Source organism: Zootoca vivipara, chromosome 10 (assembly GCF_965207765.1).
Source record: "Zootoca vivipara chromosome 10, rZooViv2.hap1.1, whole genome shotgun sequence".
Classification (NCBI taxonomy): domain Eukaryota; kingdom Metazoa; phylum Chordata; class Lepidosauria; order Squamata; family Lacertidae; genus Zootoca; species Zootoca vivipara.
Genome location: NC_142593.1, coordinates 38,940,913 through 38,965,305, shown reverse-complemented (window position 1 = coordinate 38,965,305; position 24,393 = coordinate 38,940,913). Strand labels below are relative to the sequence as shown.

The 24,393-nt window shown below is 44.9% G+C and overlaps 1 protein-coding gene across 1 annotated transcript in view; it reads right to left on the bottom strand.

Annotated features, from left to right (window-relative positions):
• Positions 1–24,393, bottom strand: part of DEPDC1B (DEP domain containing 1B) — a 33,884-nt gene that overhangs the window by 6,346 nt on the left and 3,145 nt on the right. The window contains exons 2-9 of the mRNA XM_035100536.3: positions 24,007–24,272; positions 18,333–18,468; positions 16,527–16,654; positions 14,000–14,130; positions 12,596–12,643; positions 10,885–11,025; positions 1,755–1,921; positions 320–496 (exon numbers count right to left, since the gene is read on the bottom strand). Of these exons, the coding sequence (XP_034956427.3) occupies positions 320–496; positions 1,755–1,921; positions 10,885–11,025; positions 12,596–12,643; positions 14,000–14,130; positions 16,527–16,654; positions 18,333–18,468; positions 24,007–24,272 (1,194 nt within the window). The remainder of the gene's footprint in view (positions 1–319; positions 497–1,754; positions 1,922–10,884; positions 11,026–12,595; positions 12,644–13,999; positions 14,131–16,526; positions 16,655–18,332; positions 18,469–24,006; positions 24,273–24,393) is intronic.

The following is a 24,393-nucleotide window of genomic DNA, read 5'->3' as shown; positions in this document are numbered from 1 at the left end:
CTATAAGAAAGGCCTGAAAGAGCTGCCTGCTGCCCACAGGTGGTCAAGAGGCTCGCGGGCATTAATGGCCAAAGTCTGGCAATGGAAGATATGGACAAAACAAGCAAGAAATGTAGCAATTCTAGAGCAGCAGCTTTAACAGTACAAATGCTCAGAAATAAGACCCATTGAATTCAGTGGTGCTTACTCCCTGATAAATGGTTATTGGGATTATAGCTACATGTCACTTTATTTGTTGCATGAGAAGAACTGGTTTGGTTTTAAGAAGGTAATAAAGAACTGAGTTGGGGAGAAGACATTTCTGTTCTACAGCTCTCACCTGGACCCTTTGGAGGTGTGCTACATGCTCCTCTATTTTAGCTTTCAGGGTACAAGGTACGCTTAAGATCTCTTGATATTTGTCCATCAAGAATGACACCAGTTTAGCAGCCAGAAGTTCATCCAAGTCCACATCATCCTTGGAGCAAAGAATACAGCGAGAAAAGGACTGAACCATCTGAAACAAAGAATACAGTGGTACCTCGGGTTACAAACACTTCAGGTTACAAACTCCGCTAACCCAGAAATAGTACCCCAGGTTAAGAACTTTGCTTCAGGATGAGAACAGAAATCGTGCTCCAGCGGCACGGCGGCAGCAGGAGGCCCCATTAGCTAAAGTGGTGCTTCAGGTTAAGAACAGTTTCAGGTTAAGAACGGACCTCCGGAACGAATTAAGTTCTTAACCAGAAGTACCACTGTACTGGTTATCACCACAACACTTTCTTATTCATGGGTACTCCCCATTCTAGCCATACCAAACACTCTCAAAGTGGCTTGCAACAGGGGAGCACAGACTTCAGATTTTCAGGAGGTACTTTGTGCTTGACTAGAACCCCCAAAATCCACCAACAGGACCCAGGTGCAAAAGATGTGCACTTTGAATTAAACAGCAGGGTGCCTCTGAGCAGCTGCCGAGCCCAGAGATTTGTTTCAACTTTCAGGACCAATCTCAGCTCACAGACCTTCGACACAGAACAACATTCCTGGCTACCTCCAAGTTTTCTTCATTTCAGCCGCCTAATGTGCATCAGGGGAGTCATTTTTTTAAAAAAAAGCTATTTGAGACATTTTTACTGTACATGAGCCAGAGATCTACCAGTGGATCTCCATCAAACACCTTCTGACCCCTGGGCTTACCTGGTCCCATCCACCCTCAAAGCTGGCTGAGCACTTTTGTTCAGTGCTGGTGCCATTGAAGCCCTGCTTCCAGAACTGTCAACAGCTGAACAAGACAGAAGCTGCCACTGGGGAGGGGGGGGGGGCAGAGGCTTCCTAGAGAAGGCAAGGTGAAAGCCAGGCTGCAACCTGAGAATGAGCGCCAACAGAACTGGAGGAGAGATTCTGCAGCTTCCTCCACCTGTCCTGCCCTCCCCTATCTGCTTCCCACTCCTTGTAGCACACAGTATGTCTGATGCTGTGCAGCAGGAAATGCATGGGGAGAGACAGACAGACAAAAGGGCTGTGGTGGGAACTGGGTGGGAGGACCCACAGCTGCTAAGTCTTGTCAGCTCTATCAAACACACAGCGTCTGCTGCAGGTTGCAACCTGGCGATTCATGTCACACAGGCAGAGAAAGGGAGAACTTCCACGCCACACCCTTGGTTAAATACTTTGCTGCTTTCTTTTTTGTAACTAAGGAGAGTCTTTCCCCCAAAGCAATTCCGGAATGATTTCGCAAGTCCAGCTCGGTCTCTTGGTTCCCAGAAGACGCTCACCAGCGTTCTCGTCCCGACTGTGTCTGAGAGGGGCGGCAGATCCTTATTTGAGCCAATCCTGGCCAACAGAGTCATCAGCAGCTGCAGCTTTCGGCGGTTCGCTGGCGGAAGGAGGAGGCAGCAAACCTGCAGAGCTTCAATCGCCAGCTTCTCTTTCTGCAGGAGACCTGGGTCAGAGAACATGGCAGGAGAGCACACTTCAACGTTGGATGCTTCTCATAGCTTATTTTGCAAGGGGGGGGGGTCCTAATTCTTGCAGGCAAGACATCTACTGGCACACTATTCTACGGTTAGCGGAAACCTTGTTAACCATGGTTTGCAAATCATCTCAAACTCTGGTTATTTGCAGTGAGAAACTTCATTAGCTTTAACCATGGTGAGTGTCAGGGCACAGAAGAAACAATAATCAATTGTTGAAAGGCTGGGAGGGAACTTTGTGACCCTGAAGAGAGGAGAAGGAAGGATAATTTGAGTTCAAGGCTTTCTTCTAAGTCCTATAACCATAAGAGACCAGTAGCATCACTTCTGCTCCAAGCCAAAGTCTCTCAGGGGAACATGCAAGTCAAGACTAGGCTCCAACCAAGCCCTATCTGTCAGTTTTGCTAACAGGTCCTCTCTCTTAACTTTTCTCTCCCTCCTGATTGGCTGACACTCTCCACCCAGTCTGTTCTGGGTCTTCAGGAAGATGACCCAAGGTCTGTCCATCGCAGAAGGAAGTACATATTCACCTCCTGCCTTCATTGCCCTCTGTTGTTGCCTTTCTCTGTGGTTTCCCTGAACCTATTTTAGATTGTAGGCCCCTTCAGGTCTAGACACACCTATTCTTTGCATATAGATGCCTGTATATAATAATAATTATCATCATAAAGAATTCTCAATATACTAATGTACATAAATCTCACATCCCATTCCAAACGAACCATTTAGCTTTCCAGACAAACTCTTATCCAACAGGTTTTAAGGGGTGTGTGTGAGAGAGAGAGCTATGTAAAGGAGAAATTAATTTCAGCCAAAATGAAATGTCAGCAAGCCAGCAGACGAACCAAAAAAGCATATATAGTACATATACCTCTAAAAAGTATATGTACAATTCACAAACATATCTTTCATACATCTTTTTTAATTTCAACACAGAAATCTTTTAATTGATGGAGAGTGCAAGCTAAACTCTGCCAACTGCATGTGAAATAATAATAGTAGTAGTAGTAGTAGTAGTAGTAGTAGTAATTTATTATTTATTATTTCTACCATGCCTATCTGGCTGCGTTTCCCCAGCCACCGTGGGCGGCTTTCAACAGAACATTAAAAACAGAATAAAACTTCAAACATTAAAAACTTCCCTAAACAGGGCTGCCTTCAGATGTCTTCTAAAAGTCGGATAGGTTTATTTCCTTGACATCTGATGGTAGGGCGTTCCACAGGGTGGGTGCCACCACCCTTGTGGTCCCTTCCAACTCTACAAATCTACACAGAAACCAGTCTATGTAGGAAAAGACGTGGAAGGGCTGAAAGAGAGTTTGCTGGCACCTCCAATCACTTGATCAGCAATACAGTGGTGCCTCGCTTAACGAATGCCCTGCAAGACTAATTTTTCACTAGACGAATGGATTTCGCGATTGGAGGTTGCCTCGCAAGACGACGAGTTTTTCTATGGCCGCCGCTTCGTCTTGCGAAGCATGGCCATAGAAAAACAAACCTCCGACTGCAAAGTCCAGCGTGCAGCGAAAAATTGCCAGGGCTTTTTGCCGCCTGCCTTCCCCTTGGCTTGGAGAAGGCAGATGGCAAAACACACCCACATTGCCGCACTTCTGGCAAAACACACCCACATTGCCGCACGCCTGCCAGATCCGGGATTTCCTCCCTCCCCCCGCCCGACAGAAGTGCGGCGATGTGGGGGTGTTTTGCCGTCTGCCTTCCCCAAGCCAAGGGGGAGGCAGGCGGCAAAACACCCCCGCATCGGCGCGCTTTCGCCCCATCACCTGGAGCCAAAGCGCGCCGGTGCGGGGACGTTTTCGCTGGCTGCCTTCCCCAATTCAAGGGGGAGGCAGGCAAGACGTGGTAGCGGGGGAACGTCTTCCCCCGCCGCCGCGTCTTGCCGTGCACAGCCGGCATGGAGCGCGGTTTCGGAGGTGTCTGAAGCCGCGCTCCATGTCTGGGGAGGCAGGCAAGACGCGGCGGCGGGGGAATGTCTTCCCCGCCACCGCTTCTCGCCGCTTCTCGCCGGCATGGGGCTTGGCAGAGGTGGGGGAAAGCCGCAGGATCGTTCATTCACCTTTCCCCCACCCCTCCCGACATAGCCGGATCCGACGAAGCTTCTGAAGCTTCGTCCGATCCGGCTCTGTCGTTGGCAGCAGCGACGCTTGCTCTCTTGGTTCGGGGAAGCGCCTGCCTGCCTTCCCCGAGCCAAGAGAACAAGCGGCGCCGCTGCCACCAGTTCCCCCCAAGCCCATAGGAACGCATTAATTGACTTTTAATGCATTCCTATGGGAAACGGTGCCTTGCTAGACGAGATTTTCGTAGGACGAATTGAGTCCTGGAACGAATTAATTTCATTTAGCGAGGCACCACTGTACCTACAAAGCCCTGCACAAACACTGGCAACCAGCTGATTGTCAAGGTTGCAAATGGCTGTGCACAAAGGGTTTGCAAGACTCCAACGATCAGTTGATTGCTGGGGCTTGTACAGAGTACTGTCCATGGGGCTAATCACTGGGGATTAAAATCACTGTGCCTTTGATTTCAAACTGCATGAGCAGGACATGGTTGCCTGATGAATCATTTCCCCATCCCTGCTCTAGATTCTGTCTAGCCCACAGCCTTTGCAAAAGTTTTGATCTTTTTTGACGATCTCCCAGAGAGGAGCTACAGGCCTGGACAGCCGCCCCACACCTGGCCAGGAGTGGTGGCAACTGCCCCAGCGCTTTGCAAGGATAATTAGCAGTAACTGCATATGTTCTGGAATAAAATGGTGTGCTGGAGCTTGGCTTCCTGCACAGGTGTTGGAGAAGGCGGCAAAAGTGTTGTGCATTTGTGACAAATCCAGTAGCTCAGGGTTCACTCCCAGGGCCAAGTTTGAACCGACAAATAAATTTGTGATTGCAGACAAAGACAAATGGCAGCAGCTCTGAATCACTACGAACTGATTCACTTCCCACATCACTGCAAACTTGAATTTCAAAACATCTGCTGAGATAGTAAACATGATCGTTTGAGACTGGTAAACTCTGACTTTAACAGCTATATCTTTCGGGAATTAGCATAACCATGTTTAGGATGCAGTAGATTACTAGAGTTTCAAGAAAACTGTTTCAAGTAGCTGCAACCTTTCTGCTCTTCTCATCTGCACTGCCTCCCTGAGGAGAGGTCTCATCTCCAGGATTGGGAGAAATCCCAGGTCAAAGTTCTTCCTTTCAATCCATAGCCATGCCCCCAGCAGTGGAGTAACTTTACACCCACCTGAGACCTGGGGCAACCAATTCCCCTCTCCACACAGACTGATACCCTTAACGTCCGTATGATTTATTGTGTTTTATATTCTGCTGGAAGCCGCCCAGAGTGGCTGGAGAAACCTAGCCACAATTGGTGGGGCACTGCCAGTGTTTTTCCAGGGGCACTGGGAGTGTGTAAGCTTCTCATGGTAATTCACAAAGTCCTAAACAACTTGGGCCCAACGCACCTCAAAGTTGCCTGATTGCTTATGGAATCTTAAAATTGTAGAATTGGAAGGTACCCCCAAGGGTCATCTAGTCCAACCCCCAGCCATGCAGCAATCTCAGCTAAAGCATCCGCGACAGGTGGCCATCCAACCTTTCAAGGAAGGAGAATCCACCACCTTCTGATGAAGTCCGTTCCACTGTAAAACAACTCTTATTGTCAGAAATGTTCCTGATGTTTAGTCAGAATCTCCTTTCCTGTAACTTGAATCCATTGGCTATCATATCTCCTCTCAGTATCTTCCTTTCCAAGTTAAAAATACCCAGCTCCTACAACCATTCCTCATAAGGCTCGGCTTCCAGACCCTTGATTTTCTTGGTTGCCCTCCTTTGCATGTGTTCCAGCTGGTCAACATCCTTCTTGAATTGTGGTGCCCAGAACTGGACACGGTATTCCAGTTGTGGCCTGACCAAAGCAAAATAGAGTGGTACTATTAATTCCGGAGGCGGGTGGCGCTGTGGGTTAAACCACTGAGCCTAGGGCTTGCTGATCAGAAGGTCGGCGGTTTGAATCCCCGCGACAGGGTGAGCTCCCGTTGCTTGGTCCCTGCTCCTGCCAACCTAGCAGTTCGAAAGCACGTCAAAGCGCAAGTAGATAAATAGGTGGGAAGGTAAACAGCGTTTCCGTGCGCTGCTCTGGTTCGCCAGAAGCGGCTTTGTCATGCTGGCCACATGACCTGGAAGCTGTACGCCGGCTCCCTTGGCCAATAATGCAAGATGAGCGCCACAACCCCAGAGTCGGTCACAACTGGACCTAATGGTCAGGGGTCCCTTTACCTTTAATTACTTTCCTTGATCTGGACACTAGACTTCTGTTGATGCAGCCAAGAACAACATTAGCTTTTTTGGCTGCTGCATCACACTGTCGACAATGTTAAGCTTGTGGTCCATTAAGACCCCTAGATCCTTTTCACATGTACTGCTAGTATGCCAGTACTGCCCCGCCTCAGTTGCTGAGATCCTTCGACAGGCCGTTTTTGGTGCTCCCAAATGCCCCTGAAGTTCAGTCAGCCTTTATGAGGTATTGAGCTTTTAGCGTGGCAGGTCCTCTCTCCTGTGGAGCTTTTCACGGACAGTGAAAGAACAGTGGGAGGCATCCTCATTTTCCGTCACACGTATTTCAAAGATGGCACTGTTCAGCTGGAATTCCAAACTGCCTTTGGAATTGACATTTTTTAATAATAAAAAATCAACTAGTTTTTGTTGACATGTGTGTTGTTGGTGCTTTTGATAGCTGGATTCCCTGAACTGGGACCCAGCTAGATCCCATGACCTGGAGCAGGATGTGAGGACCCACGGAGTCAGCCCAGCCCAGCCCAGCCCACATCTTTCCTCATGTTCTCTCACAGTCTGTTTATGCAGCACATATTTCTGATACCTGGGCGCCATAACTCAGAGGTGCCATAACTCTGAAGTCTACACATCACATATGCAGCCGATCACAGCCTGCTGAGTGCCGAGTCTGCATAAACACATTCCCAGTCACAAGCACAAGATGTTCCCACTGCTGCGACTACAAGGCCAGTTATGCCTGGACTGGCCTGAATTCGAGTAAGGATCAGGAAGTAATTATTCTGTAGCCAAGTAGAGGACTTAGGCATGCTTTGTCCATGCACATTCCTAGCCAATAGTAATAGTAGTAGTAAAGGTAAAGGGACCCCTGACCATTAGGTCCAGTTGTGACCGACTCTGGGGTTGAGGCACTCATCTTGCATTATTGGCCAAGGGAGCCGGCGTACAGCTTCCAGGTCATGTGGCCAGCATGACCAAGCCGCTTCTGGCGAACCAGAGCAGCACACAGAAATGCCGTTTACCTTCCCTTACCTTACCAGTGGAAGTGATGATATTCCAGCTGAACTATTTAAAATTTTAAAAGATGATGCTGTTAAGGTGCTACACCCAATATGCCAGCAAGTTTGGAAAACTCAGCAATGGCCAGAGGATTGGAGAAGATCAGTCTACATCCCAATTCCAAAGAAGGGGAGTGCCAAAGAATGCTCCAACTACCGCACAATTGCGCTCATTTCACACGCTAGCAAGGTTATGCTTAAAATTCTACAAGGCAGGCTTAAGCAGTATGTGGACCGAGAACTCCCAGAAGTGCAAGCTGGATTTCGAAAGGGCAGAGGAACCAGAGACCAAATAGCAAACATGTGCTGGATTATGGAGAAAGCTAGAGAGATCCAGAAAAACGTCTACTTCTGCTTCATTGACTATGCAAAAGCCTTTGACTGTGTCGACCACAGCAAACTATGGCAAGTTCTTAAAGAAATGGGAGTGCCTGATCACCTCATCTGTCTCCTGAGAAATCTCTATGTGGGACAAGAAGCTACAGTTAGAACTGGATATGGAACAACTGAGTGGTTCAAAATTGGGAAAGGAGTACGACAAGGTTGTATATTGTCTCCCTGCTTATTTAACTTATATGCAGAATTCATCATGCGAAAGGCTGGACTAGATGAATCCCAAGCCGGAATTAAGATTGCCGGAAGAAATATCAACAACCTCAGATATGCAGATGACACAACCTTGATGGCAGAAAGCGAGGAGGAATTAAAGAACCTTTTAATGAGGGTGAAAGAGGAGAGCGCAAAATATGGTCTGAAGCTCAACATCAAAAAAACCAAGATCATGGCCACTGGTCCCATCACCTCCTGGCAAATAGAAGGGGAAGAAATGGAGGCAGTGAGAGATTTTACCTTCTTGGGCTCCTTGATCACTGCAGATGGTGACAGCAGTCACGAAATTAAAAGACGCCTGCTTCTTGGGAGAAAAGCAATGACAAACCTAGACAGCATCTTAAAAAGCAGAGACATCACCTTGCCGACAAAGGTCCGTATAGTTAAAGCTATGGTTTTCCCAGTAGTGATGTATGGAAGTGAGAGTTGGACCATAAAGAAGGCTGATCGCCGAAGAATTGATGCTTTTGAATTATGGTGCTGGAGGAGACTCTTGAGAGTCCCATGGACTGCAAGAAGATCAAACCTATCCATTCTTAAGGAAATCAGCCCTGAGTGCTCCCTGGAAGGACAGATCGTGAAGCTGAGGCTCCAATACTTTGGCCACCTCATGAGAAGAGAAGAATCCTTGGAAAAGACCCTGATGTTGGGAAAGATTGAGGGCACTAGGAGAAGGGGACGTCAGAGGACAAGATGGTTGGACAGTGTTCTTGAAGCTACCAACATGAGTTTGACCAAACTGCGGGAGGCAGTGGAAGACAGGAGTGCCTGGCGTGCTATGGTCCATGGGGTCACGAAGAGTCGGACACGACTAAACGACTAAACAACAACAACAACACCTATTTATCTACTTGCACTTTGAAGTGCTTTCAAACTGCTAGGTTGGCAGGAGCTGGGACCGAGCAACGGGAGCTCACCCCATCGCAGGAATTTGAACCGCCGACCTTCTGATCGGCAAGCCCTAGGCTCTGTGGTTTAACCCACAGCGCCACCTGCGACCCTAATAGTAGTAGTAGTAATAATAATAATAATAATTTTTATTATTTATACCCTGCCCATCTGGCTGGGTTTCCCCAGTGACGCAAGAAATCACACATTTGTGTGCTTGCTACAATGGTGTAAATGCTTTGTGAGCTCTACGCTCAGTCTTTTTAAGATATTCTGCTGAGACTCACTGCTGCAGCTTTTAATTAACTCTTTTTACCCTTCTACCCGCTGTCTCTTTATTGGCTTGGTAGGGACAGCATTCTGGACTTGGTAACACTTTTACCAATGTTACAATGGCTTTGTGTTGTACACTGCCTTGCTATGTTTCCTATGTAAGCGTGGTTTATACATAGTCAAATAAACAAGTGAATGAATTATTATTATTTTATTAATCGGGCTATGGTTTTTCTGTTTTATTAGCTTTGGGCTTACCCTGAAAAGGGAGACCAGGATATAAGCCATAAATGAAATGAAAACTCTGACTTCTTATTGTGCCTGAGGAGACCAGTTGCCTCAAAAACATGTTCCAGCCAGTCAAGAATGCTTGAAGAGGTCATGGAGCAGAGGCAATGAGGGGCATGACTTAGGGAAGGTGAGATGGGAGCTAGGGAGAGCCCCAAGGGCCAGGCATGGAGGTCTGCAGGGCCGCATTGCCCCTCAGGCCTGAGGTTCCCTACTCCTGTCTTACTCAGTCATTATGGGTGACGAGGCCCTCCTGGTCATGGCGCAAGCTATGGTACCATAGTTAGGAGCCGCTAGAAAGTGGGCCTTTTTTACAGATCCATTTGCCCTCTGAGTTTAGGAGACCACCAATAACGTCCAGGTGTCTTTTAAAAACATACATTTGGGCTCCTAGGCCTTCTCTGGTACTCAGTCTCAACCTATTATAAGAATTATTAATCTTCCCCTAGGTTTTTTAGTTCCATTTTCTTTCTGTGTTTTAATATCTTGATGTGCATTTTAATATTGTTGCATAGTGCATCAAGACTTGCCACAGGAGGCGATACAGACATGTTTTAAATAAACAAATGCTCTATAGTGTTTTCATTTTGCTATTGCAGTTGTTTCTGTACAAGGTTAGCTGCTCTGGGCTCCCTTTGGAGGCTACAAATAAAAGGACAACGGTGAAATGCTCGAAATTGAATTACTGTACTGTTGGTTGTTGTTGTTTTTAAGTAAAGCTTGCTTGTTCACTACTGGATGTGTACATTTCTTGTTCTAGAACTTGCTCCTCATTGTTCTCTGGATTTATTGCTTCCCGAAAACTCATCTGTGCAATTTTAATTTGTATCCTGTTTGTGTTCCAAAGAGAAAATTTATTTATTTATTCAAAGTATAATTTTTCATACCACCCATCAGCTCCAAATTCCACAGTGGTTTATAATACTTAGAACACAACAAAGTAAAAACAGCTCATGCCAGAAACAGGGACAACTGCCACTCAAGCATTATGTCTGAATTTGACATGTGCAGCAGGCCCAGGGCTGCAAGTAACCCCATCCCCTGTCACTACCCAAAAACTTTCCTGCCTGCTCAGTCCCCCCCAACCTTCCCACGTTGGGCACAGGAGGTCTGAAGGGTGCTTTTACCTACTTTTGCTGGAATATAAGTAGAAGCTTCTGAGCCTGGGTTATCAGGGTCCCCAATGAAACAGCAGCTTCTACAGCCAAGCAAACTACAGCCATAAAACCATTAACTTTAAACAGGAGGACAATAAAGCATTCCCACTGTCCAGGATTTGCCAACCAGGTGCCCTCCAGATGTTTTGGACCACACCTGGAGAAGGTTGGAGAAGACTTTGGCAGCTCATTCTGTGACTCAACAGTTCTCTCAGCCTGACTAATCGACAACCTCAGGGAAACCCCAAGGCCTGGTTAAAGAGACACATCTTTACAAGTTGAAAAACCGGGGGGTGGTGGTGGTTTGGAATAGTCAAAGAGTGACTGGCCTCCAGAGGGAAGGAATTCTTACCTAGCACATTGACGAAGAGATCAAAAAACTGGAAAGTGAGAAGAGGCTCCTTCATGTGGCCATAGTAATCTGCTATGGTTCTGAAGACATCTCTTTCAAACCCTGAGTATGTCGGTTGTTTCAGATCCGGACACCTGGGCCCTATTGTGATGTGGGCAAAGGAGAGAGAAGAAATGAATGCCTTGTGCTGGCTGACAGAAATTATCAGCAGTTACATTTCTACTCAGTATTGGTGTGTCCACGAGAGCAAAGAGGAAATGGAGAAATTATTTGACAGGAGGGGGGAAATGTGTGGGATTCATCAGATCAGAGTAGGCTAGAATTCTGCCTCCTCATATAACCCCATAAACACATTAAACTTGTATACAGAACAAACCCTGCCCCAGTGAATTCTCCACAACAAATTGGGTTGGCAGAGATGCTGCTTTCTCAGTATTACTTTACCCTCTAGGATGGCATATACTCTGGCATAGTGGGCGGGTGGCGGATTTGGCCCAGGGGCTTCTAGTGGCTCACATCCAATGAAAGCATTGTACATTGTACAATCACACCAAAGTTACTGCCCATATCAGTCAATTCTGGGTGATGGTTGATCATGGGATACAACATAGCAGGCCAATGCCCTGCATGAGGATTTAAGATGAAGACTACCACACAAGATACCCATAACTGATGAGCAGCCAATGTTTCCAAATAAGCAGCCAATCATACCAGAGCCGTACGTGTGAAGAAGAAGAAGAGGAAGGGTTAAGGCTATAAAGCTGCTCATCTGGGGCTTAGTCAATGCTGAACCTATTGTGCTTCCTGTGACTCCATGCAAGACAGTTTTTTTGTTGGCTTGAACATCTTGATCCACTGGGCAGTTCCTAGGGCTCCCCAGTACAGTAATACAAAATTTGAAGGCAAGCAGCAAAGGTAGTAGGAATGGGATACTCTACTAAGAACTAAGTTCCACCCACGTGAGCTTGGATTTCTGTCCTTACTGAGCAAACAGGGAAGGAACAGCACTGTGCAGAGTGTGATGATGAATGATGCCTCATTGACCGAGCAAGTTGGAGTTAACTCTCTAGTAGCAAAAACAGGATCTGAACAGGAGCGTCAGGCCAAATGAGCACAGCAACTCTTCTGCAGCAGGTCTTGCCCACATGAAGCAGTTGCTGAGAATGAAGGTTTCTACCTTCCCACAGTTGCCTTAGCCACCTCCTCCCCTGGGGCCTTCCCAAGCAATCTGAGACTACGCCGGTGCACCTGTCTCTGCTCCTCCCCCTTCATACTTCTTCTGGTCCTGGGAGCTTGTCACAGTAGGAGGGGGAGACACCAGTGATCCTTCACCAACCTGACTCATCTCTGCCTCTTGGCCTCCCTCCTCTGCGCTTCAGATTCCGCCTCTGATTCTTGACTTCTCTCTGCTACAGACTTTCCCTGCTCACTAAGCCCTGTTGCCCCTTCAGCTTCCAACACGTCCTCTTCCAAGTCTTCTCCTTCTTCTCCCTCTGACCACTCATCGGTGTCCTACTACATTCTTCCCTTGGTGGTTCCCCAGCTGGTTCCTCCCACTATTCCTCTGCGTCCAACTAGCCTGTGACAAACAGACAGTCTCACACTGCAGAGCATAATGATGAAGGAAGCCTTATTTGCCCTTGTCAAAGTGGTTTTCTTAAAACAGAAAAGGGGGAGGAGTTTCCCTATTCACACTGAAATCAATACTTACAACTTGCCAGACACTTCATTGCCGACAGCACCCAGTGAGGCAGCTCCTCTGCAGTGAATAGAGACGAGAATTTTCAAAAATCATTAACTATATCAACACTGACTGTTACGAAGCAGAGGAATGGATTTACAAGCTACAGGAAATCCTCGTCCAGGAGCTATTACATCAACAGCCATAGAGTCATCCCAATCAACTCCTGGGTGGTAGCCTGGCAGAAGGCTTTCTCGGTGGCAACCCAAGTTGTGGAACTTCCTCCCAACAGGGGTGCGCCTGGCATCTTTGTTATACATCAGGCATCCCCAAACTTCGGCCCTCCAGATGTTTTGGACTACAATTCCCATCTTCCCCGACCACTGGTCCTGTTAGCTAGGGATCATGGGAGTTGTAAGCGAAAACATCTGGAGGGCCAAAGTTTGGGGATGCCTGTTACACATCTTTCAACAAAGCCTGCAGACTCTTCTCTTTACCCTGACTTTTGAAAACTGGGGTGCATATTTTCAGGACTCAACTTGTTTATGTGATTGCAAGTTGTTTTAATTGGTTTTCAACACTGTGCTTTAATCGATGTAACCCGCCCAGGGAACTTCGGGGAAAGGGCAGGTAAATACCGTGTTTCTCACAAAATAAGAGACCATCTTATATTTATTTTTTCCTCCAAAAAACACACCATGGCTTATTTTCAGCGGATGTCTTATTTTTTTTGTTAAGCTTTTTTATTTTTTATTAAGCTTTCAGAGAGTTTTGCTGGGTCGGGGCTTGGCGTGGCGCGTGCTGCTGCCCTTGCCGGGTCCCGCTCAGCTGGGGCGCGGCGCAGCGCGCGCCGTGCCGAGCCCCGACTGAGCGGGACCCAGCAAGGGCAGCAGCACGCGCCACGCCAAGCCCCGACTGGGTCGGGACTCGGCGCGCGCTGCTGTCTTTGCCGGGTCCTGCTGGGTCGGGACTCAGCGTGGCGCGTGCTGCTGTCTTTGCCGGGTCCCGCTCAGTCGGGACTCGGCGAGGCGTGCACTGCAGAAGTGCCATGCAGATCTGCTCCCACCACTAACAATACCCCAGTACGTCTTAGACCCATTGAACCCAAGTTAGTCATGTCCATTAACTTCAATTGGCCTATTCTGAGAAGGACTGCCATTGGATAAAAGCCCAACATCTTTGCAGAACAAGTGCTATTATTTGAACAGGTTAGTCGCTTGTTGCACAATAAAGGTTTCCAATCGACCTCCAATTTTTACGAGCATAAGGACCTGTGTGTCAATAACAATAAAATTTAAAAGTAAATACTAATACATTATAATAAAAACATTATTCAGCTACAGAATGTTCCTCCCCTCCCCCCGCTGAATTACCATATTATCAAGCACAAATCCTAGAAAAGCTGTAACAAACTAAACAAATTACTCTACTTACTTGATTTATCTTCTAGGATGACAACCCCCTGCTTGTTGACATTATACACATTCTGAATTATATGCTTTGGGTTCACAAGTTTAATGTCCAGCATGTCATTCAGAGAATCCAAGCCTAAAGTCTTTTGCAAGCTGCAATAAGAGGGAGGAGGGTGGGAAAACAAATGGGTTTATCAGACTAGCAGCACAATTAGTTGTAGAAGCACCACACATCACAATGAAGTACTTTTACTGGAATACAAAAAGTTCAGACAGATGGAGTATGTTTAATAGGCATCACAAGCAGCCTTGAAGCTTGCAATACCAATAGAAAAAGCAACATTCTGGTTTAAAACTAATGCTTTACAGACACAGCGCCCATATTTTTCAGATACTTGCGACTGTAATGCTGAGGTTGCATGTAATAATGGAAAACCCGTTCTTACCCATCAAAGTGCATTTTATAAATGCCAACCTCCCCCGCCCCCCGGTTGGGAAAAACCAGTGAGTGTGCACACGCTAGTTTGCCCCACCTGCTCTAGAGAACGAAACAACCCCAAAATACCTAAAGGCATTACGCACCGCATTCCACCAATATTCTATAATATACAGTGGTACCTCTAGTTACGAACCTAATTCGTAAGTTCTTAACTAGAGGCATGCTTTCTCTAATGGGGCCTCTTGCTGCTGCTGCGCCACCGGAACACTATTTCCGTTCTCATCCTGGGGCAAAGTTCCCAACTCGAGTTGATTCTTCCAGGTTAGTGGAGTTTGTAACCTGAATCATTTGTAACTCGAGGTACCACTGTAAAACTGAAAGGAACAGGGCCAGATTTAGGTTTGATGAGGCCCTAAGCTACTGAAGGTAATGGGGCCCTTTATATGTCCAGCTGTCTTTTGGTCAACAACAAATTGTTGAGTGTTTCTTGTGTTGAATATATGCTATATGGTAATTTATGGACCTAATAGGTATCTAAAGCCATTTTATTTGTTTTTTTATCTTATATTTTGGAAATGTGCATCCAGGTTTTTTTTCCTTTAGATTTTTGGGGGGGCCCCAAGAGAGTGGGGCCCTAAGCTATAGCTTGTTTAGCTTATTCGTAAATCTGGCACTGGAAAGGAATGGTAGCGATCTATTTGTTACACTCCTTTCCATACAAAATAGACAAAACCAGCCATGTCTAAACAGTGGGGGGCGGGCAGGGGCCCTGTGGGTGGATTGAAAGCAGTGGGTGTTGTTTACACGCATCACATAACAGCCTGCAGGATCAGGCCAATGCCCCATCTAGGCCAGCATCCTGTTCTCACAGTGGCCAACTAGATGCCTGCGGGAAACCTGGAAGCAGGATTCAAGCAGAAGAGCTCTCTCCCTTCCTGCCAACTGTGGAGGCAAAACACAGCCATCACGGAGAAGCCTTCAAAAGCCTTCTCCTCCATGAATTTATCCAATCCTCTTTGAAAGCCATATAGGTTGGCAGGCATCAGTTCTTCCTATGAGACTGAGTTCCACAGTTGAACTATATGCTGTGCAAAGAATTATTCTCACAGGGTTTTGTTGTTGTTGTTGTTTTTTAAAAAGGCTGGGCATTGCAGTTCAGGGGCTGGAGTCCACAAGCAAGCTGAGAAAAGGCAAAAGAATTTCAGTTTTTGGATTACTGAATTGCTGACTTTGTATTTTCTTAGTGGCAAGTTGGATTATGTATGTATGTTGTAACGGATTAGCCCCAGGATGGAAGATTTATTACACCCTGGATTGGAAAGAGTTAATCCACCTCCAGCTTAACTGACAGCACATCTTTAGGAGGCGGGACGGTGCCCGGTTTAAAAAGGAGGGAATAACCATTTTGGCAGTTGGAAGAGTGGGAGGTTGGTGACGAAGAGGGAAGAAGAAGGGTGTGGGGCCAGGATAGTGGTGGTTTAGGTTAGGCTTAGGATAACTTGAAGTTGAAGTCTGACAGAGTTAATGTATAACTGTAACTAAGCTTGTAAACTTATGCATCGTTAAGAAAAGAAAAACCTATGTTCTCAAGAAAATAAAATTCATCTTCTTTTTGTGCCAAGTATCGTCTTGGTTATTCCAGCAGCGTATTAAAACTCACAGAGGTGGAGACTCAGAAAAGGGCAAAATTTACCTAAGGAAAAGGGGATAGTTTGTGTCAGAGTCCCACAGGAAGGGCAGTATGGTGACAAGTTTGCCAGGGTGGTATGGCAGACTGATACAGTGGGGATCTGAGTTGAGGGAGTCCCTGTTCTGTAGGCAAGAGGTTTTTCATTCAAATAGCCCTGAGTGTTTGTGAGATCAGGCCATGAAAGCTGGAATTAGACTCTCTTTACTGAGAAGCCCAGAATTGAGGGGTTTATTTTAAGGCGTAAGGAATTGAGTGGGGATTGCTTTACCCCTGTATCCTTTCGTCTCATAATTTATTGGCAACGTCAGCAGGGGGTTTGTCGCATATGTATGTATGTATGTATGCAAAGCACAGCCTGTTGCTTTCTGCTACTTACTCTCAGCTTAGGTTGAAAGAGAAAGGTTCATGCAGTCGACTTACTGCGATAGAGTCATGGACCTCCATATATCTTCCAGATTTGGCTCTGCTAATTGTCGGCGATGTATGAGTCTGCACGTTGGTACTTCTCCAATTGCAATACTGTGACGTTTGAACCACATTTCAGAATTCTACAAGAGATGAGAAAGCTAACAAGTTTTAGTATTGTATATAACAATTCTTTCCCTTAATAAGGACCCTAATCCTACACCGATCCAGAGCCATTAGTTGCAAATAATTGCCAATTCTTCAGTACATTTCTAAGCAACAGTGCAGAGAAGATAATGTGTCCTACGTGCTAGTGCAGAATTCAGCGGCCAGGTTGCTCACCGGAGCAAGACAGTTTGAGCATATTACACCAATCCTGGTCTGATTGCACTGGCTACCAACTGGTTTCCAGGCCCAATTCAAAGGTTATAGGTTTTGACCTATAAAGCCTTAAACGGCTCAGGACTGCAATACCTCAAGGACCACCTCTTTCCATATGAACCTACCCGGACCCTGAGATCATCTTCTGAGGTCCTCCTTCGTGTGCCTCCTCCTCGAGAGGTCCGGAGGGTGGCAACACAAGAACGGGCCTTCTCTGCAGTCTGTAGAATGCTCTCCCCAGGGAAGTTCGTCTGGTGCCTTCATTATACACCTTTAGGTGCCAGGCAAAAACATTCCTTTTTAACCACGCCTTTGGTTGATCTGATTGACATCCTATGCCCTTATAAAATGCAGCTCTCTTTTGGGGGGGGGGTGTTATTGGGTTGCTGTTTTTATTTTGATTATACAGGTGAAACTCGGAAAATTTGAATATCGTCGAAAAGTGCATTTATTCCAGTAATGCAGCTTATTATTTTTAATCTTTCTTTTAATTTTTACAAATGCTTTCTTTTGCAAATTCCACAGTAATAAAACAAATAGTTACAATAATTATGAATTAATAGTTACAATAATTATGAATTTGAATTATGGTGCTGGAGGAGACTCTTGAGAGTCCCATGGACTGCAAGAAGATCAAACCTATCCATACTTAAGGAAATCAGCCCTGAGCGCTCCCTGGAAGGACAGATTGTGAAGCTGAGGCTCCAATACTTTGGCCACCTCATGAGAAGAGAAGAATCCTTGGAAAAGACCCTGATGTTGGGAAAGATTGAGGGCACTAGGAGAAGGGGACGACAGAGGATGAGATGGTTGGACAGTGTTCTTGAAGCGACCAACATGAGTTTGACCAAACTGCGGGAGGCAGTGCAAGACAGGAGTGCCTGACGTGCTATGGTCCATGGGGTCACGAAGAGTCGGACACGACTAAACGACTAAACAACAACAACAAAGTTACAATAATACAAAAATAAACATCGCTATTTCATTTTATTAATTATGTGCCATTTATAATTGACCCACCTAACGACAAATAATTACATTTATAACAAATAAAGGCTTGAGATATCTTGCTTTGCATGTCATGCATCTATCTCATATATTGGTTTCACCTTTTAAATTATTGACTAATCAACTATTGACTAATCATAGTCCTTAGCAATTATGTTCTCTTCCCTGAGGGAGGGAGGGAAAGTTGGCGATGGCAATACCAAAGCCACAGCCCAGGATTCTCTGGTCCACACCCAGGTGGAGGTCAGCTCCAAAAGGTGTCAGGGACTGGACTGGCTGTAGCAACACTTCTCCACAGAGGCTGATTGGCTCCGCTGTTGCTCACCACTTGGGAGGAACCAAAGCATGCCTTTCACAGATATGTCAGTGAACAGGAGCTTGTAGTTAGCATCTTCCGCATCAAAATGATATTCGTATAGATGAAAAGCTTACCAACATGAGGGGCTTCCCTGGGATCTGTTCTTGGAAAGTATCTCTTTCAAAATCATTCCAGTTTGGGAATTTGACAACTTCCCTTCGGTACGGGGATCGTTTGGGATATGGTTTCAATGGTGAGAAAGGAGGAAATCTAAAATGAAAAACAAAACATTAAAGCCACAACTGAGTTCAGCTTGTGAACATTGAGAGAGGAGGAGGAGGAGGAGGAGGAGGAGGAGGAGGAGGAGGAGGAGGAGGAGGAGGAGGAGGAGGAGGAGGAGTTTGGATTTGATATCCTGTTTTATCACTACCCAAAGGAGTCTCAAAGCGGCTAACATTCTCCTTTCCCTTCCTCCCCCACAACAAACATTCTGAGAGACTTCAGAGAAGTGTGACTAGCCCACGGTCACCCAGCAGCTGCATGTGGAGGAGCGGAGACGGGAAGCTGGTTCACCAGATTACGAGTCTACCACTCTTAACCGCTACACCACACTGGCAGAGGACTCAAATCTTCTTGGTGCAAGCGAATTGTTTGAGGCACATGTGAAATGTTTACGCACTGGCCTTCTTGACCTAGAAGCTGATTCTGGGATGAATCCAATGAAGTCACCAATGTGCAAAAGGAAAGAGTAGAACTCTTTCATATCATGCACTGACTTCGTTGATGGAAACAGCAGAATAATATTCTATTGCTCCATCAACATGGACCCTTTCCAGAGCTGGGCTGGTTAATGAAAAAGTAATGTGCCCCATCTGCACTATAGATTTAAAGCAGTATCATACCACTTTAAACAGTCCTGGTTTCCCCCAAATAATCCTGGGAACTGTAGTTTGCTAAGCATACTGAGAGCTCTTAGGAGACCCCTGTTCCCCTCACAGAGCTACAGTTCCCATAATTTACTGGGCAGAGGGTTGATTGTTAAACCACTCTGGGAACTGTAGCTCTGTAAAAGGAGTAAGCGCCTCGCAACAATTATCAGCACTCTTAACAAACCACAGTTTGCAGGATTCTTTGGGGAAAGGCATGACTGTTTAAAATGGTATGATACTGCTTTAAATCTATAGTGTAGATGGAGCCAAGGGGAAATGCCCACATGAGGAAAGGGGACGGGTGAAAAGCCAGGAGCTAGTACAGGCACCCCCAAACTTCACCCCTCCAGATGTTTTGGACTACAATTCCCATCATCCCTGACCGTTGGTCCTGTTAGCTAGGGATCATGGGAGTTGTAGGCCAAAACATCTGGAGGGCCGCAGTTTGGGGAGGCCTGAGCTAGTATGTTCTGTTGGGCAAAATACGCACCAACCGAGTGGCAACAGCGGCAGGGTCGACGAAATAACAAAGTCGTCTTCAGTATCTTTGCTTGCTTTTATTTACAATTATATACAACACACTCCTCTACTCCATTCCTCTCATTTCACAATACATCACCACCACACCCATGAACCATTTGGGTAGATTAAATACAGAATTCAAAATAGTCAATTACCCAATCACATTACAGTAAGCAAACTACCTTCAATTATTCAAATTAGCAAAAGCTCACAGGTGTGTTAATAATCAGATCAAGGTTACAAACACATATCTCTGTGTAGCACCATTGACCACATCAGTCTTAAAGGAAAAACCTAACAAGTTCTTCTAGGGAGCAGCCTCTCAGGGAACAGTTTCTCTCATTAAGTTGCTTTTATAATTATACAGCAGCTCAAAACTAGTACAGCTCATCAGCTGGAGTGTTATTCTTTCACCCTAAATCAAATCAAACCACAGACCCAGTTGATAACTTTTGCTCTCTTTTCTCTGTCTGTGAAAAAAAGAAAAGGCAACTGACCCAAGCCATTATTCTGAAAATAACAAAGCTTAGATTAAGGCTTTAGGCACCATCGATTGCTATGTAAATAAGCTTCCCCTATGCTATTTAATTCATTTATGAATCACTCGCCATAAAACATCCCAAAGCAATTAAATAAATAAAGCAATAAAATAAAGACAGTAACAGTTAAAGCAACTAAACTTCCACCTGCAATAACTAGGTGCAGGGGAGAGAGGGTGTGTGTGCAATTGTCCACCAGATGGTGCTCCAAATATATCCATTGTCCTGAAAGTTAAGAAGAACAACATACTTTGGTAGGTAAGATATATAACGTGTTTATCCAAAAATAAGCCATACCCCGAAAATAAGCCATACCCAGAAAATAAGCCATAGTGATAGGCAGTTTAACCTTGTAGGTTAAACTGTACCATACTTAATTTAAAAAAAAAAGACATCCCCTGAAAATAAGCCACTGTGTGTGCTTTTTGAGGGGAAAAATATAAGACAGTGTCTTATTTTTGGAGAAACACGGTACCTCCAAAACCACAGCTTAAGTTTACTGCATTGATCCCTGGCAAGTTAATTCACTCTACAGGGACAGCCATACAAAATTCTTAATTAAAAAAACTGGCAAAATAATACCAATCTGCTGAACAATTAACACCGAGCACTGCTGTAATCTGAAAGTTCCTTTACATTTTTTTAAGAAGGGAAAATAATTGAGAACCATGCTTTGTCACTGCTCTATTTCACTGGTTTTGCCAGTCTGGAATGTGATGCTGAACTGTGATAATGCCTCTTGCTTGAGCCTTGATGGAAGATGGAGAGAGGGATGTGTGTGTTTGTCTGCGCAAAAGCCTCTGGATTTCTGCATGGCTGGAATGTAGCCAACTGTACAAAGGTTTGAGTCACATATTTTGATCCACCCATTGTTACCTTTGCCCTGCCTTATATTATTCTATAAAATATATATTTGTTTCATCTTCTGGTACAGAAGCAGGTAGAACAAATGCCAAGAAGACAAATGGAACAGAAGGAAGGAAGGAAGGAAGGAAGGAAGGAAGGAAGGAAGGAAGGAAGGAAGGAAGGAAGGACAGTCCAAAAGAGAAAAACAATACAGTGGAAACACAATTATTATTATTTATTAAATTCGTATACCGCCCTTCATACTGGTTCACAAAATAAAAAGATAAGATGATTACTCAACATCATGTACATTATGGGAGAAAGCACCACAGGGATACAGTGGCACCTCGGTTTTCAAACGTAATCCGTTCCGGAACTCTGTTGAAGTTCCAAAACAGAAAACTCAATACAGAAGCCTCAAAACCGAAAAGTCAATATGGAAAACTCAATACAGAAGCCGCATTTCATGATCGACTTCGAATGCATGTTCAAAAACCGAAGCATTGACTTCTGGGTTTGGGGCGTTCGAGTTCTGAAATGTTTGTCAATGGTGACGTTTGAACAAGAAAAATACTGCAAAAGATATTTTTGGCACTATGGACAGTCACCATCCCAAACCATGGGTCTCCAAAAGTTGCACCCTGCTCACTTTTAAATCTGGAACTGCCCAACACTGGCATATGGGCCCTGGAAGGCTGGCCACAATGGAATTCAGCCCCATGTTTTCCCATTTTGTTTGAAACAGAATAGTTATAGCCTTACATTTTCATGCTTGATAATACTAACTGGACAAAGAGAGGTTTTGTGTAACTCCTTCCCTAAAAAATAGTTTCTAGCTTTTTAAAACTACTTTGATACACATTCTGGGAACTTGGGGCGGGGAGAACACGTTTAAGATGGGGGAGGAAGCAGATGGCAAAAAAGCAGAAACAGACTTCAACCTAGAGAAATTCAGAAGGGTCAGGGGACCAATCCAGGAAATCAGAAGGGAGTTACTTTGTTCTTCTTTCCTGAAGATCCTGCATAGAGCCTGTGTTGGAAGGAGACCTGGGTGCATTGAATGAAGGTTCCGCTTTACAACACTTCTAACAGTACACAAAAGTTAGGGGGAAGGGTAACTGCTCATTTGTGCTTTGTATGCAGGAAGTCTCGGGTTCAACCCCTCTCACCTGCACTTAAAAGGTCAGGTGGCAAGAAAGGCCTCACTGCCGGAGACCATGGAGAACTACAGGCAATGCAAAGCTAAATGGGGTAATATGTGTGGCATTTACATAACGCCGTGAGCCTATTTCATCATGCTAATGCTCGTGAACCTATTTCATCATGGCTGCAACACAAACAAGCAGGGATCAGCAGTCACGGAATAAAATCCATTATTTTGCAACCTATTACGACATCATTTGTATAAATAAAAGGACTAGTACACCCAACTAGTACAACAGTATAATTATAAAAGTACATTATGGCACTATCTGAAAAGATTAAAGTTCAGCATTGCAAAAATGCAAATACCCAATTGGTCTTAAAGGTAGACCAGTGAGCAGGGACACTTATTTATTCATTTCAGTACTATAAATTGTTTCATATAAAACACCACAAAGTGGTACACACAGTATTACAATAAAACCAAAGAAAAACGTAAATAAAAGAAGAATCCTGAAATAACATTGTTGGGTATATTCAATGAAGACAACCAATGATTATTATATAAACATTTACTTATTGGTTAATTATTATTGATTACTTATTTTAAATCACATTATTTTAAAGTCCTAATTCAGGGGTAGGCAACCTAAAGCCCGTGGGCCGGATGCGGCCCAATAGCCGCGGACGGTCCAGGAATCAGTGTGTTTTTACATGAGTAGAATGTGTGCTTTTATTTAAAATGCATCTCTGGGTTATTTGTGGGGCATAGGAATTCGTTCATCCCCCCCCCAAAAAAAATAGTCCGGCCCACCACATGGTCTGAGGGACGGTGGACCGGCCCACAGCTGAAAAAGGTTGCCGACCCCTGTCCTAACTTATTGTAACTGGTGGTTCCAGTAACTGTACTCATAATCACTGAATCTCATCCAACGCTAATAGGTCATACCAGTTTAATTAAAGACTCTTGGACAATCCATATTTTCTGTTTATACTGCACATTGCTTCATTTTTATGTAAAAATAACCCTTGGGTAAAGTCAAACATTTGATTAAGGTTTTAAAAGCCTGTGCTACATGACCTGTTACCCATTTCCTTTTTATGAAGGCGTGTTTAATGCCTTAATGTTTGCAGTCTACAAATAGCAATCTTTGAGCTTTCGAATGTTATCTGAAGACCAACCCTGCCTTGAGCTAGCGCAGGTTTAAAAGCATTCCGGGGTAAGAATTCATCATGGGCTGCCACCAAGCATATATGCAGCCAGAAGCTGTACCCAGTATCAGTTCCATGAATCCCAATTCATTCACTGAGTGGGAAGAAAGCATACAGCACAAACTGGAACCTTTTCCACCAGAAAGTACATATATAATAATGATACCTTTCTGCTATACTTCCATTTATCACCTAAAAACTACTTAAGAAATTAAAAGGGGGGCTCTCTCTCATTCATACCATTCACACCAGAAGACTGAATTTTACCTCTTTTGAAAATGAACTTCTTTTGCTGCACAGAAGCAACAATATGGTATTCAGTTTTGTATTTAGAAATGGAATGGTAGCAGGGATGTTTTCATATATATTTTTTCAGAAATTATGCATTCTTCATGGATACTTTTTTTTTAATTGCTGCTTGAAAATATGTGTTTCCAAACTTGAAATATAGGTGTGAACAGTGTGTACCAAATTTTTAAAAAAGAACAAGACTTTAACTTGATAAAAGTTGCAAGAATCTGCTGCAAAACCATAATAGATTACAAAATCTCCTGCAGTTAAGTCTCTCTCCCTCTTTCATATTTCAACCCATATAACCACAGTATCCAGTTATTTACCTATATAAGTGACCATTGTCCTCAAAATCCTCTTTGCCCCATCTTCCTTTGATATCTTCGATAACATGGTTTCTCAGGAACTTCTTGAGGAGCTGAACTGTTTGGGTGCGGGTCACTTCTGGGCTGAAATTTTGATTGTGCTGCAGCAGTCTATGTAGCCAGTCAACGGCCTCCGAAGCTGTGAAGCAGCGCTCATAGCTTTTGAAGCGACAGCGGTGCTTCCGTAAAGGCATCCCACCTCGGAAGAGCTCAATAGTCTCATTCCACTGAGAAGACAATAAAGTATATCAGTACAAAAAGATTTACCCAAAGCCAAATTAGTGCTTGTTTGCTCAGACATAGGCAATCCTAGGGAAGGTCAAGGAAAGCAGGTAAAGAAAACTTACT